Raw genomic sequence first — 16,929 nt, forward strand, 5'->3', positions numbered from 1 at the left:
ATCAGTATTTATTTACAGGAGAAAAGAGGGAGAGCAAAGAAATCATTTGAAATGATTTATTTTCACTTGTTTCAACTCAATTCTAAAGCCTTAATTTGACCTCAGGGGGCATTTTGATGGTCATAGACCGGTCATAAAAGACATTTAGGAACAGTAAACAAAAAACAAAACATGTATAAAAAAAAAAAGAATGAACACGTTTGTTGGTACAGGAATGTGTGTTAATATGTGTTTCAGCATATATAATGAAATACATAATGAGATAAAGTCTGGTTTTCATAGACACTATTTAGCTCTAATTATTTTTGCATAATCTGACGTTCACCTCATGACTTCTGCTCTGTTGCAACTGTTGCTTACCTTGTGCAGCACATCTCCCTGGGGAGCAGATAAGACACCTGTCGCACTCCACTGTCTGCCACAGTGAGAGCTCTCCCAACTTCAGCATTGTCATAGCATGGAAATCAGCCACCTCTTGCTTGGATTATGTGCCTTTTTCTACTGTCACGGATCTGTTTCAGCCGCAGCCACATGCAAGCTGAAGGCCAAGTTCAACCTAAGCGGTTACAAGGATGTGGACAAGAAGAAGGTGGTCATTGGGGGGATGTTTCCTGTTCACATGCGTGTTGTTTCCTCTGAACGCAACACTTCCAGGATGCCTGTGTCCGCAGGGTGTGAGGGGTGAGCGGTTCATGTCTTTTCATTATTGTGAATGGATTGTTTGTCACTCCTTTACCTTCAGCCTATGATAGAATGTATTAAACAAGTCATAGATAATCAAAGCAAAATCTAAATATATATATATATATATATATTTTTTTTTTAGCTCTTGAGGAGAATAATTTTACTTGAACAACTTAATTATGTCTTTTAGGCTCACTTTGTTCTGTGAGGTGTCTGATTATACAACTCAAATTAAGACAGAGCTTGGCAGCACCTCTGGGGCCAATTATCCACATTATGATGAAGACAGTCCACTACAGTGTGATGAGAAATAACAACATCAACCCTAAAATAGTCTTGACTCAAGGATTTCTAGTTTGCGTGTGTACTTTTTTATTAAATAAAAGTTTTGAAGACTATAATGGAAGTCTGTTTATTTGTCACCATCATCCTCCAGGTTTAACTTCCGCACCTTTAGATGGACCCAGACCATGCTGTTTGCCATTGATGAAATTAACAGTCGGGACGACTTGCTACCGAATACTAATCTGGGCTATGTCATCTATGACTCTTGCTTCACCATCTCCAAGGCCGTGGAGGGAACCCTCACCTACCTGACGGGCCAGGATGAGGCCGTGCCCAACTACCGCTGTGGGAATGGGCCGCCTCAGGCTGCTTTAGTGGGTGCTGGGGGCTCTGATCTCTCCATTGCCACCGCCAGGATACTTGGACTTTATCACTTCCCACAGGTAAAGAAATGGTGAGAGACGTTAATAAAAGACCAGGAGTTATCAACATAACGAGACATGTTCATCCTCTGATCTGTAGGTCAGCTATTTTTCATCATGCTCTGCCCTGGAAAGTAAGTTCCAGTTCCCCACCTTCCTGAGGACCATCCCCAATGACAAGCACCAGTCTACAGCCATGGCCCAGCTTGTGCTGCACTTCGGCTGGACCTGGGTGGGCACCATAGCTGCAGATGATGATTATGGCAAGTATGGTATCAAAGACTTCAGGGAGCAGGTGGAGGATGCTGGTGTCTGCATCTCCTTCTCTGAAACCCTGCCCAAGGTAATCACCTCATCTTTCCTGTCTGTATTTTACTCTTTCACTGGCTATTTTGATCACGAGAATGTCATTTCTGTGAAATTGAATACTCCTGTTAAAAGAAACTTTGTTTATAACCTTTGTATAAACTCCAGATCAGTTCATCAGAGGACATCCAGCGCATTGTGGATACTGTAGTTGAGTCCACGGCCAAGATCATAGTGGTTTTCTCATCAGACGTAGACCTCAGTCCTCTCATCCTTGAGCTCGTCCGACACAATGTCACCAATCGTACCTTCATAGCCAGTGAAGCCTGGGTCACCTCTGCCCTCATCAACCGGCCTGGGGTCAGTGATATGTCCAGTGATGACTTAGAGTGAAATAAAGCCAAGCTGTTACTGATGAGTCTTAAGATGAATATACAAAAAAGGTCACAATTTGAGAGCTGTTTTGTTCCAGGTCAACTCATTGCTGGGTGGTACACTGGGATTTGGGCTGAGGAGAGCAGACATCCCACAACTTCAGCGCCATCTACTGGATCTGGACCCTTATGCTGACACTCTGACTGAAATATTCTGGGAGACAGTGAGTTTATAAAGCCGTTGAATTGAACCAAGAAACTTTGAGTGACGACTGTCACCTGTTAAAATGATGTGTCATTACAAGTCTGTCACTCTGAAACTCTGAAACTGAAGTTTCTTTCTCCTCACAGTTGTTTAATTGCACACTGGATATGAGCAGAGCTATGAGAGAGGCCAAAAACAAGAACGGCACACAGTCCAGGACAGCGAGGGAGGTTCCTGCTGGACTGTGTACAGGGACTGAGTCTCTGGCAAAGGTCACTAACACATACTCTGATGTTTCCCAGTTACGAGTCACCTACAGGTTAGTTCTCACCAATATTGATGTTAATAATGTTAACAAGGAAATACAAACCTGTTTATCTTAATGCTTCTGCAACACATCTATCACCTCTTCTAAAAGGAATATATCAATTATTTTCTACTACTTAAAGGTCATTTGACCAAGTCTGCATTCATTAATCCTTAAATCTGAAGATGTCTGCCTTACAAAGTCTCTGATTGGAATATTGTGCAGCAAAAAATACTGATATAAATTGCTATGGTTGCTATTTAGACAGCAGCAACATAATACAAACTACTGAATGAAATGACTGTGATGGTGTTGTCGTTTCCCCACAGTGTATATAAAGCTGTATACGCTGTGGCACACGCCTTACACAACCTGGAGCACTGTGTAGACGGACAGGGACCTTTTAAACAACGCTCCTGTTCTGACATCACCAACTTTGAGCCATGGCAGGTGTGTGTTTGCTCATCATTGTATGTTGTTATTATGATGAGTAGTATTAGTATTAGCATTATAAGAATAAAAACTGATTCTGCATGTTTAAAATTGTACATTGACGTAACAATGCCTCCATCTCTCGCACATTTAGCTGATGTACTACCTGAAGAACGTGCGCTACTCGGTGCCCCACACAGGCGAGGAGATATTCTTCACGGACGGCGATGTGGATGCCTACTATGACATCATCAACTGGCAGGTCAACAGTCAGGGCGAGTTGTCATACGTCACCGTGGGACACTTCAATGGCTCCGCAGCTCCAGAGAAGAAGATGACCATCACAAATAACTCTGTTGTGTGGAACAATGAAGAGCTGCTGGTCAGGAGCATTGTTGATTAAGAGCACTGTTCGGGTTCATGTATATTTTATGCCTTTGTTACATGTACACAAAAATATGAATATAAAATATGTGTGTGTTGCAGCCTCCTCGGTCAGTGTGCAGTGAGAACTGTCAGCCCGGAACCAGGAAAGGAATCCGACAGGGAGAGCCAGTCTGCTGCTTTGACTGCATCCCGTGTGCTGACGGGGAGATCAGCAACGCAACAAGTCTGTGCACATTTTCCATAAACACAGCAACTGTTTTGAAGGTCCAGTGTATAACTTGTATTGGAAGACAATGAAAACACAACCCATCAGTATGTTTGGATAAGTGTCTCATCACAAAAATCATTCTACGCGGTATGTGAAGAAAGTTCTGTGGTGCGTTTCAGAAAGGGAAGAGTTCTCGTTTGTTAAACTCTTTTTTTATACACTGGGCCTTTAACACACACATATACACACACGTTTGTGCTTCATTCATAGTGAGGACACTCATGGACATAATGCATTCCCTAGACCCTTACTCTAATCTTAACCATCACAACTGAATGCCTAACACTAACCCTTAACCTAGTTTTAGCCAATCCTGGTCCTCAGGTCCTTGTCATCAAACTCTGCAGAAGCCTGATAACGTCCCATTCATTTGAATTAGGTGTGTTGGAGCAGGGAAACATCTAAAACATGCATGGCAGGATTGGAAAACACTGCCTTAACCTAAACACTTAAAACCAGGTCTTCACACCCAAAAAGACAAAATGTCCTCACTTTGCTAAAAATGTCCTCACTCTGTACAGTTTATATGATTGTGGGTCCTCACAAACACAGGCTGGTTTCCATGACTTGAGTCACATTCCATTGACTTACATTCATTTCCTGGAGACTTACTCTAACCATAGCCATAATTACGACTGGACTCATCCTAACGCTGACCCTAACCTTAACCTCACCTTGACCTCAGCCTAACTTTAAAACAAATGTCTTTACTTTAAAATGTATGTAACTTATGTTATGTGTAATGTGACTGTGTAAACAGATGTAGGTCCCCACAACATAAGGAATACCATGTGTTATCAGTGCAGACCCTGCTGTTCTCTCACCATTGTCTCTTTCACAATCTTGACAGATGCTCGTGAGTGTATTATGTGTCATGAAGACGACTGGTCCAATGATGCTCATGACGCCTGTCTACCCAAAATCATTGAGTTTCTGGCCTTTGGGGAGCCACTGGGGATCACACTCATTGTCATCTCTGCTGTTGGAGCATTAATTACCATTGGTGTTATGGTGAGAATCACACTTGGTAATACATACTTACCTTGTGGTTTCAGGAGCTACGTCATCTCATGTCGTGGCTGTTGGATTGTTTTTGTGAACCGATTTTTCTTTTTTCCCAGGTGTTGTTCATCATAAACATTGGCACTCCTCTGGTGAAAGAAAATGATCCTCTGTTGAGTCTCTCGCTGCTCTTCGCTCTGGTGGTGACCTTCCTCTGCTCCATCGTCTTCCTTGGGGAGCCTCAGAACTGGAGCTGCATGACCAGCCAAGTAGCTCTTGCTCTGGGCTTTGCTCTTGCCTTGGCCTCCATAATGGGTGGGGGCAATATCTACATTCATATTTGAGCTTCTTGATTACAATTTCATCTTTTTTCCCCCCCTTTTGCATCCTACAGTATTTAAACAAGATGCTCTGTGATCCTGATGTGTTTTTTACTCCAGGTAAATCAGTGGTGTTGATGCTGAGAGCCCAGGCTTTGAAAAAAATCCGTAACAAAGCCAAAGCTGCAGCCAAAGCAGCCAAAGCAGCCAAAGAAGCAGCTCAAGCAGCGGCGAGCAGTGGCAGCCCTGATGTCATTGTGACCAACACAAACGCAAACAACAACAATGATAACAATGCCTCTCCTAACCCTGAAGTTGACGCTCTCACCTTTACCCACCAGAGGGCGATAGCTGCTGCAGCAACACTGATTCAGGTGTCTCCATATATAAAAGAATGGCAGCTGGTGAGTGTTGATGTGCTGATCTTATTTTACTGATGTTGTCGTCCCTCTACGCAGGCTATCGCATGTACAGTGTGGCTCATCGTCCTTCCTCCTCATCCTATCAAAAACACCTCAGCCCAGAATATCAAGATCATTCTGGAGTGTGATGAAGGCTCTATCATCTTCATCTGTTGCATCTTCGCCTATGACATCCTGCTGGCTCTGGTGGCCTTCATCTTTGCGTTCATAGCACGAAAGCTGGAGGACATAATCAGGTAGGGAACACACAGGTTTCAGGGGAAAACAGGTACGTGACGACTGTATCGAAACACACTTCTATTATAATCTGTTTATATTTTACCTGGTGCTTATAACTTGGTCATTTTTTATCTTGTTTATGTAACTCAGAGGTGTCAAACTGGTGGCCCCCCAATTGATAACCAATTCATAATTATCTCTTTGATAATGTATTCAACATTAAGTGACATATATAGTATAAGCATATACAGCTGCCCGTAACATGCTTTTATTGTGAAGTAAACATCATTACACATTGACACATGCAGGTCATTTTAGTTTGAGTTTGACACTCCTGATGTAACTCGAACATTTTGCATTGCATGGAGAAATGTTGTGTTGTGAAATGTTATCTGACAAAGTAGCATCAGTCCTTCCTTTGTGGAGCCATACAAGTGTCAAGAACCTTTATTTCAGCGACATGATGAATGTTTGTCTGTCTGTCTTCCAGTGAGGGGAAATGCGTGACCTTCGGCATGCTCGTCTTCTTCATCGTGTGGATCTCCTTTGTCCCCGCTTACCTCAGCACACGTGGGAAGTTCATGGTCGCCGTTCAGATCTTTGCCATCCTGGCCTCCAGCTTCGGCCTGCTGACCTGCATCTTCCTGCCCAAGTGCTACGTCCTGTTGGCCAAACCTGAGCGCAACAAGGAGGAGCTGATGAGGCCTCGACCCAAACCCCGCGACGGGACCGGAACTGGGACCTCGGCTTCTCTGGCTACAACCGCCACTGAGGTCCAAGCCACGACTGCATCCATTGATGATTAATGTGGAGAAAATCAGAAAAAAAAAACTGAGCCACACATCTCTAATTACAGGTCATGTAGGTGGGAGTAGTGAAACTGCTTCACTGGGCAACTGGTCCAGCTCGTTAGGGTCCCTTCTCTTGTTATTTGCATTTTATTTTTTAATCTTTACATATATTATTTACACAAAGTTTATATTTATAATGACTCTTGTAACCCAAGTAGCTTCTCATGTTTGATTTCAATAAGCAATATCCAGGAGGAAAGAAAACTGCTACCTCAATCACTAAACTATTAAACATGCATATACAGTAACAGGCAAGATACAAGGCAAATCTTAACAGACAAAATGATTTTGTCTTTATTAGCTTTACTATGATTTCTGTACATTATAACAACTCTGACCGTCAAAGCTGTTGTTGGTTCAGTTTGTGCTAGATGAAATAAAACAAAGGCAGCGTTTATCTCCGACATCTTTCTGCTCTGCTTTTAGTTGCAAATCAATTTGAGACACATCCGACTTTCTCGGTGTATAACTTTAAGTTAATGGTGTAATAAAATGTCATTTTCAGTCACAATAATGAAGTATGTGTTTTTCATGTTGAAACATTGAAGGCTTTGTCAATATTTTATTATGAATGAATGAATGACTGCAGTAACTGTCACTTTCTCAATCAGTGGTAAAGTGAGTTAAAAAGTGCAATGTTTTGGCACTTTTTCATCAAATGTGTCACTCATTCTTTCAGCTTTTAGAAAGTGACAGGTTTAAAGCTGCACTAACAAGAATTATATTTGAATATCTAACTTATATTAACATCAGATCAAATGAATGAAATGACTGAGTGAAAGCCACTCCTGCAGCTTATAGTTTCTACTGTATCATCCTGGAGTGGGAGGGTGAAGCCAAAGGTTATCAGTTGCTTGCAATATGCAACTTCACCACTAGATGCCACTAAATCTCACTCATCCAGGTGCCACCCTGGTATGGGTTTATGTTCAGGAACAACTTTCATAGCAGACATGGCTTCATTCCTCAGGACAGTGGCTCCCCAGGACCAGGAGGAAGAAACCCTGCCTCAGGACAATGTTTTCATTTATTTAAACTTTGTATTTCTTATCTCCCTCTCAACTGCCCACTCTTGTTTTGATATTGTTATTTTTTATGTGTGTGTCTCTGGATTGCACACAGGATGTGTGTCTGTGCTCCCTAATAGCTTTCCAGGAATCTGAGAGGCTGTGAACTGTGTCCAATCCAAACTGTCAGTGCGGATGGTGACAATTCGACCTGGTGACAGAGCGGTAAAGGAACGCGGTTATAATTTATTGTCAGCTGACGGGAGCCGACAGGAACAATGGTGCTAAATCAAGTGAAAACGTGTGCGTGTGTGTCGTGCACATACTGTTAAACTGAGAGTTATTTTTGTTTATCACTTTGTTAAATCAAAAGCCACTGTTTACCTTGCACTGCCCTTTGTTTTATGATATTGAATTCATCATTTCCTCATGTGCCTGAGGTGCAGCAGGTTTAAATACACAACACAAAGAATATGAAGTGCTCCTTAATCACACACGTCTTTTCTGCGGTGGAAAATAGAAGCATATATTTTCACTTTTCTCTCATTAGCACAAGCTCACTTTCATTTCCGTATGATTTTGGGTGCCATTATTCATGAATAACTGTGTTCCACTGGAGTAACCATATGTACCAATGTAAAACACACTTTATTAATATATTATATATATTTATAATTACATGATCCATATTTTTTTAATTTTTAATTTTAAATTATTAAAACAGATATGAATTTTTGTTCATTAAAAAAAAAAAAAAAAAAAAAATCTGGAATATTGAGCCACTGTGTCTGTGTCTCAACTTGTGCTCCTTCACTTCCTTGTAGCAACAAAGGTTCTAAACAAAAACTTGTTTGTATAGGTCAGACGAGAGGTCATGTGACACATTTTTTTTAGGATACGTGTAATATAAACCTCGAGGAGAGCTTAAAAACCACTGTACTATAAATGAACCCGTATGGCTTTTGTGATTGATTTTAAAGGTTAGGACTTCAGAGCCTTCATTTGTCTCCCTCAGCCTCCTCGTGACTGATAAAGAACTAATTGAGTGTGACACAATCCAAATGAGCTAAAGAGCCGATGTCGTTAGTTTCTTCTTCAAAATGAGCAACCGGCTCACTTTGCAAGGAGTGAACTGTGTGTTGATAGTTCCCTAATGAGCACACGGACAGGGATTGATCAACTTTAAACCTCTGGGGACAGAAACTCTGGAGAGACGCCACGAGGAGACTCACTAATCATGACGACAGGATTGTCCTGCTCTTCTGATTAATCACTGCAGAAGGTTGTGAGAGAAAATGATTTAGTGATATACTGACATTCCTTTAAGGTGTCGCTGCTCAGTGTGTATGTGTTGTGTTTGTGTAATGAACACATTTGCAAAGGGCCAGTCAGTTTACCAGCAGAGGAGGATACTAACTGACAGTGATGCTGCTTTTGTTGATTCTTGGGCATTTTTATCACACACCACACCAATGCTATAGAGTTAAAGGCGCCATATGTAAGAATGTGGCCAAAAGCGGTTACTACACGGTTACTATACTCGAGGTCATTTAGGTTTTCGTTTTCTCCGCCGTTGTAGCTCAGACGTAACTGGCAACCCTTGGTTGCTTGGCAGCTGAGACTCTACTGACTGCAATGATTGGTACACGGCGATAGGTGGCGCCACATGCCACAACATGATTGCAAAACATAAACATGATTTGCGGTCTGCAAAAGATTATTTTTAATGTGAATATTTTGGCTGTACTGTTGTTATTGCTGAGTTCGGTATGTTATATGAACATTATTCCTGAGTCTCTGTGACATATTAGGAGGATTTTATGTTCTTCTTCATCTGATTACGAATGTGAGTCACATACACACATTTATTTTTCCATTTCCTCCCAACATGTCATGTTACATGAATAGAAAATCACCTTTTGTATATAGGGTGTGGGAACTGAAAAGCCACGCAGACATTTGTTGTTAGACATCTGAAACTGTCCTGTTTGTCATGCCACACGTGTTCTGTGTGTCACTATGTGGAAGCTTAGAGGGGCCTCGTAATAATCTTCTGTGCATCTCCTCAACAAGCACGGCATTACATTTGAGAAACATGCAAAGTCTATCTTCTCTAATGTTCCCAGCAGTTATGTCAGTTATTTCATTTCTCAATACAGGGGAATTACATGCGTGCCCAAATAATAACACACACAACAGCCTGCGGGTGAAAAGAGAGAGGCTCAAGTTTAGTTCTGCTAATTTAATAGTGAAGACAGCAGCTGTTCCTGTTTACCCCATATGGTTTTGGCACCTGGTGTGTGTGTGTGTGTGTGTGTGTGTGTGTGTGTGTGTGTGTGTGGTTTCTAATGCCACCAAGTTTCCTATACTCTGATCACCATCAACCTCTCACTGCCTCGTATATATTTAATACACACACACACAATATAGAGATTTGTTATATATGTGAGGACACTCAATCTTCCGGCTCTGTGAGAGTGATGGAAGAATCAACTCACTGCAATCAGGTGTGTGTGTGTGTGGCACTGATTGGCGTTGATTAAGCCCAGGTATGGGGAGTGTTCATATACCCTGAGCCTCCAGTGCTCTGCTGACTCATTGTCTCACCTTCAGAGGTAGTGAGAGGTTCTCCCTGTGGCTTCTTAAGTTGTCAGTATCTATAAACACCAACTCAGAACTTTGTGTGTGTTTGATTGTCAATTGTTTCCCAGTGTATAACTTGTGGTGCTGGAGAGTTTGTTGTGACTTCAGCCTTTTGGGTTGTTAAAGGTCTCTCGGGCAGTATACAAGAACATTAAAAAGTACTTTCTTCAAACTAAAACCCCTATTTACTTCAAAATAAACAGGCAGGGTACACCACCAGTCCATCACGACCATTCAATTCTCACCTTCATAACTATGGTGAATTTAGAGTGTCCAATTTGCCTAATCCATAAGCAAGTTAAACTGGACTATTTTCAAAGGATTAACATGTCATGTTAAATTAATTTAAATGTGAATTTTGGAAAAAGTGACAGCCCTGCTCTCATTGTTAGTTATATGTTATATGTGTTTATGTGTGAAACCCTGCTGCACCGCAGTAACACTTCCACCTTGTCATAAATCCACACAGCAATATCCACAACATTACATTTCTCCATTAAAGATTTACATATTTTTGTGGGTGGAGCCTCACACACACACACACACACACACACACACACACAAAGTCACTGAAGCATTCTAGCCTTTGACCTCAAGGTTAAGCAGGTGAGTCAAATGTTTGCGCTCGCATTCTCTTAGCGTGATGCCAACTGATGTCTGCTCAGGATTACTTTGGTCTGTAACCTCTAAAGTAGGATGGATATGGATACTGACAACTTGAGCTGAATACCTGAGAACAGTCCAGAACCAGTTAATCTGGCTTCACTGTGGAAAACTCCACTATTGCAATGAGCAAAATAAGTGCACTGTTCTTTCTACTGTGGTGAAACAGCTGTCACTGTCAGTGATAGTTAGACTAAAACAGAATCAAACACACTTCTAATCTATTACATAAGACCATGTGTGTGTGTGTGTGTCTGTGCGTGCGTGCGTGCGCATTCTACACTATCAGTTTGCGTCTCACTGGTGTTTCAGGATGAAGGACTTGATTGACAGATTTTGTCCTTGCTAGAATTTCCCTCTCGGTGACCGAGCTGTTACAGACACGTCAGATTGGATTCACTTTGTGTGATGAATCTCCTCACGCGGCGACCGTGAGGTGCAACAGGTCGTCCCGCTGAAGTCATGTGCACTGCAGGTCTGTGTGAGGCCGTGCTGTTTTACCTTAAGAGACCTGCGTTCAATCAGGTTGTTATTGAAGTCCCAGACTTTTGACCAGGGTCTGTTGGGATGTTCTTGGTCACGTGGACAATGACATACTATAACTATCTGCACAAGTGAATGCATTTACAGACCAAACATGTACTACAGACTCTGACTCTGTACTCAGCAGACTCACCCCAGGTCCAACTCGACTGCTTCCTGCACCAGAACGGCATGTCTTGCCATTCAACATCATCTGCTGAAAGGAAGTAGTGCTCGTGCTCGCACACTGACAGTCAAAACCAAACATGGAAAAAAAAAAGGGAACACATCATTTAAAGAATGTCAGTCGATTACCAGATCTGGAACACCTTCAAATCTTAGACTTTCACTGAACCCAAGCAGTTTTCAATTTTGTGTGTCTTCAAACACTCACAACCTATAAGGGACCTATGTCTGTTTGTGTTTTTGAGTGATAGATTATTATATTTTTCTTGTGAACTATATATCATTCAATATCAACAACGGTAGACACTTTTATTTCGAAGTTCTGTAAACTACTTATAATCAACAACACTTCTATTGAGACACATGATGGAATATGATATCATTTTCTAGCCTGAACAGTTGTTTGACTTTCTTTTCACTTGACTGGCCCCCTACTGGCCAGACTAGATGCTCAGTGGCCCCTAGGTTATTTGAGTTGAGACTCCTGCTTTAAACTGATATACATGTTACAGGTACATGTTTTAAGCGATTTAAAAAAATACAAATAAAAAAAATAAATCCGCCAATAAAGTAATTTTAATCCTAATTATTATTATTACTATTATTATTTTTAAATAGATAAATTGTGTTCAACACTGCCTTATTGTTCAGTACAACCACATATTTTAGCATACATGATGCAGACAAATATAATATGAATCAGTCGCACAGCAGTGGTAACTATCATTTACAGTGATTTGCAAGATACTACACCTCATTGCTGTTTGTGCAAAACTCCCCCATGTCCAGCTCAGAGCAGCTGTCGGCCAAAGACACAGAGCTTCACTGCTCGGTCAGCACTGATCCCTGCCTTACTCCCAGACCCCTCAGATGCTGAGAAGTGAGATATCAGTCTCTCTTTACGTGGCTGAATAATTTAAAGCTGACACCCCATCACTGATTTATTCACTTGACCTCAAAGGATACTGATCTCAGAGTATCTGAGCTTAGATATCAGGGGGATCCTCGGCCTACACCGCTTCACCACAGAGACTCATTTGATGGACACAGGCATCGCGATCAGTTAGTTGGTTATTAGACCAATGATGGACCACGTTCAAACAGACTACATTGGTTGGGGTCAAAGTTGACAACCTCAATCAACACACAATGGTTAGTTCACTATGTAAAAAAAGGAAACATAATGTTTGTTTTATGAAAGCCATGATCCCATTTAGAGGAGAATAGATAAGACAATGATAAAGCGTGTGAAGGGACAAGTGTCCAATAGTTGCATGCAGGTGATGCCTGGGAACTTGCAGTTTTAAAAACTGACATGGCACAGGTCAAATCACGAATCTTGAGAGTTCAAAACAGGAGTTTGTATTCCAGTTTGGGGGTTGTTCATCCCAGGATGAACCAGGATGAGAAGTGGCTTGGTGAAACTAATCCTGTGCATTCACAGCTTTTTGAAGTAGACCCTGATGTCGATCACAGATTTAATACATTTAATGATGTTGAAGATGGAGTTTCTGGGCAGGAGGAAATGAGGAAAACCACAAAGAAGCTTTATGGATGTTGTGAAGGAGGACATGAGGACAGTTGGTTCAACAAAAGAGGACAGAAGAGATTGGGAATGATGGAGGCAGATGATGGCGATCCCTAAAGGGAGAAGCCATAAGAAGGAAAGGTTGGACAAAGCACTTGACTTTGAACAACTTTGAACTGTGTGTGACAAACCTTTTGTTCTTTTTCTTTGTGTCCCTCACTCTTTAGGCGTGGAAACAGTTCATGCATGCTGTGGTCAGAAAGTGTCAAAAAAGACTATGGTAACAAAAGAAAATGTGCTCACACACGTGTTGTGTTCTGCAGCCAAACATCTGTGTTTGAACACTGTTATGCCTGGGAAAGGTGTAAATTTGTGTTTCTCCCAGCACAGCATGGAGTCTTATGACACAAGGAATGGTGTTAAGACTCAGAGACTCTGAAGTGGTCTGCGAGCTGTGCAAATATAGCGTCGTCACTCATACCAAGTCTGGAGATAAAGGGAAACATTCTGCAACATGTGCTGTGTGTTACTAAATGTTGATTGCCATGCTTCAAATAATTTAAATCATTTGCATTGTGTTTATTGTCTAAATCCACACTCACATTATACTTATTTTCATTTTATTTTCTCGTTTGACTACCAACATGTCCACATTCATTCCATTGTGTATGGAGATAGGCAGCTATTAATACATATATAATTAAAATAGTGCTCTGAACGCATCTGTGTCTTTTTGCGTGTGTGTGTGTTTGCGTGTGTGTGTGCGCGCGTGCGTGCATGCACATATTGTCGTCATCCTGGCATGTGTGTCTCCCTCCTTTTAGGCCATTGCAGCCTGTGACGAGACAAGGAAACCAGGATCCTGTTTCAGGCTGGATGAGGCTATAAGAGAGGGAGAGAGCACACTTCACAGGCAGAGAGGAAGGCAGACAGAGTGACAGAAAGAAGTCAGAACAAACGGCAAGAAAAGGAAGGAGTTGAGGAAGTGAATTACAGAAGATGAGAGAGACATAGAGACAGAGAGAGGTGACCAAAGTGGCAGACAAAACAAGCTTTTCTTAGACATGCATGACTGATTGGTCTTCCCTAAAGAACGGCAGCCAAGGACTAGGACACACTTGGGAACTCTGAAGTTCCTCCTCTTCACCTTGTCCCCTGACCTCTGCCCTTGAGCGAAGGGGGCCACCTTTTTGCAGCCATGTTCGCAGCAAGCAGAAGTGGCATCGGCGGGCCACACATGCCTATGCACCGCAAACAGTCAGTGGCCTCTATTAGTGGGACAAAGGGCCACCGGCGCAACTCCCAGGATGCCAAGCGCAATTCCACCGCTGGGAAGCAAGGGGCACAGCAAAAAAAGGCGACGCTCATCAGAGAGATGGAGACGACCTGGTACCTGAGAATGTTTGGACTGGGCAAAGAGGAGACAGTTTCACATAAAACTGGCATGCCCTACAGGTCAGTCAAGCGTGTTCAAGTGTGTGTGTGTGTGTGTGTGAGAGAAGTCAAATCACATGTCGCTGAAAGACACCCTGACAGTGCGAATAGACTGAAGGCCTGAATGTGTTAAACAGAGCCACACACACACACACACACACACACACACACACACACACACACACACACACACACACACACACACACACACACACACACACGCTCACAGCTGACCTATGTGCGTCTGCAGTGCCTAGAATGCGCACAGGGGATTGGCTGAATATAAAGCTGCCAGTAGGGACTCAAGGAAAGCCACATTCTAACCACCTAACAGACAGCTACAGCTGTTCAATTCTACAATAACTTAAAATAATACCCACCACTTTATTTGCTGTTTGACAATTGTTTTCTAACCGGAAACTGAAGTTTCTCGCATTGCAAAAGTCCATAGAAGAAATCAGCACAGAGTTGTTGTTCCACTGTTCCACTGCTGTCTCCACCAGTAAATTCAAATGTGTGTTTTTTTTTTGTAAAATTTGTTTGGATTAAGCAAAAAAAATGTGGGTCAACAGATACAGCGGTGTTCATGTCTCAAACCTCACAAAAAACTCAACTTTCCCTTTACCCCTCAAAAAGCCTGATATATTTTTGAGGACCTGCAAAAACATGTCTTCACAACAACAACAACCGTTTTGAACCAAAACTTTCCCTCACATCCTAATTTTATTAGTGTGTGCGTGGTGTACATTGGACATGGTCTGTGTATGTATACACTGACAGATTACTTAAGTATTTTGGGCTGGGCCATAAGTGCTTTCACATGACAGTTGTGACAATTGTGTGTCACAGACATGACAGTGGTCACAGTGACCTCTGGCCTGCTGTGGTGTCACATGATCTGGCTGTTATGTTAATAGCCGGCATCTGATGTGCTGCATTAAACTGTGTTGACATCTTCTAACAGTATATCGATAAAACATGCGGCGGCTGGAGAGGATGTTTTGATTCCTGACAGACAGACGGACAGAAAGCACAAATAGCATAACACATGACATTTTGCTCTTAGAAGTTAGGGCACGTAATCATTATCTAATATCATTATCTTAAGAATTATTAGTTAATCTGTAACTAATCATTGTTGAAGCACTGATTAACTAACCGCTTCACACTTACATACACACTTTCCTGAAGTTTGATGCCTTCTTGCAGAAGCAGTGTATTAATCGATATTGAGTACACGTTTATAAAAAGAATAATTACAATATCTTAATAACTCAATAATAACTCAAATTAAAATAAAAAATTAGGTTGTTTAAAATGTACTTTATTTTAAACAAGGTTGGGGTTCTTTCCTGTGTCGTGCAAACAGGACAAGGGGACACAAATCTCACATTAACTGGTTTTAATTAAAGGCAAACCTTTACAGATTACAGTTCTGACAAAATGAAATATGTAATAATAATAATGATATAATAATAATGTATCAGTCAGAATGGGTCAAAGATCACAAATGCTTTATTTCACTCACTCACTTAGGCACCCTAATTACCGCCAATTCACCTGTCCTCATCGTTCACCTGTCCTCAAGTACACAAAAATCCTGGTAAAGGGTTAGTTAACCTGGTTAACCACCATCTCTTTCTCCTTTTCTCTGCGTCTCCTCTCTTTGTTTCTCACACATAGATATTTTCAGTATTATGTTACTCCTCCCTCCTTGCTGTGTCTCCCCTCTCCTCACTCTACTCGCCTTTCTTGTTACTAAATGCCTAATCCGTCTGCGTCTCATTCCAGTCATCTAAGCCCAAAGATCCTCATTCATTGGTCTGCTGTCTGGCCTTTATCCTTTATCCTCTCCTCCCCTGTCTCCTCTGTTCTTCTCTCTCTCTCTCTCTCTCTCTCTCTCCCTCTTCATTCTCCAGCCTCCCTGTTGGTTTTTGGCTCAATCCACTCTTTAATTTAGAGAAAAGACAAAGCAGAGCAGAGATAACTGAGCAAAAATGTTCAACCCATCCAAATATTTATGCAACTATTTATGCAGCATAGCAATACGGCACGGTATTACATATTCAAAGAGATTTCTGTAATCCAAATGTGTTTGGTCACTGTTCAGAGAGAATAAGTTGGCAGATGTTAGGCTCACGCGGTGTGAACTGACAGCAAGATAAGCAATGAGATCATTTTTACTCAGAACTTAAAAATGGTCACATGTGAACAGGCTCCATGTAATGTTGCCCTCCCTTCACAGTTACAAGGAATTCTGGCAGCTCAAAGTGCTGAGTGATGTCATTCTCTGGCCCGCGTTCAGGTCACGAGTGACACACACATGGCTGCATGTTTGGTTTGCGTGTTGTTTGTATAGTCTGGACTTAATCAGCTTTCTCTTTCAGGTCAATTTTCCATCTTTGATCCATTCAAAAATGATATTATATTGATAAGTTTTGCAGAAAACACCTGGCGTGGCG

The 16,929-nt window shown here is 41.8% G+C and overlaps 2 protein-coding genes across 2 annotated transcripts in view; both read left to right on the forward strand.

The window, feature by feature from the left end:
* Positions 1-457: 457 nt before the first annotated feature.
* On the forward strand, positions 458-6,439 carry vmn2r1 (vomeronasal 2, receptor 1; the record flags this gene model as incomplete). The annotated part of the gene is made up of 14 exons (XM_083886914.1): positions 458-681; positions 1,121-1,412; positions 1,492-1,734; positions 1,866-2,057; positions 2,170-2,295; positions 2,423-2,595; positions 2,913-3,033; positions 3,170-3,397; positions 3,502-3,625; positions 4,521-4,681; positions 4,792-4,987; positions 5,113-5,366; positions 5,451-5,650; positions 6,124-6,439. The coding sequence occupies 14 exons, from the start codon at positions 458-460 to the stop codon at positions 6,437-6,439; spliced, it is 2,850 nt and encodes a 949-aa protein (XP_083743040.1).
* Positions 6,440-14,393: 7,954 nt separating this feature from the next.
* Positions 14,394-16,929, forward strand: part of kcnab1a (potassium voltage-gated channel subfamily A regulatory beta subunit 1a) — a gene marked incomplete at both ends in the record, with an annotated part of 95,736 nt that continues 93,200 nt past the window's right edge. The window contains one exon of the mRNA XM_083886139.1: positions 14,394-14,488. Coding sequence (XP_083742265.1) covers positions 14,409-14,488 — 80 coding nt within the window. The remainder of the gene's footprint in view (positions 14,489-16,929) is intronic.

This window comes from Microchirus variegatus (genome assembly GCF_963457635.1).
Source record: "Microchirus variegatus genome assembly, chromosome: 3".
Lineage (NCBI taxonomy): Eukaryota > Metazoa > Chordata > Actinopteri > Pleuronectiformes > Soleidae > Microchirus > Microchirus variegatus.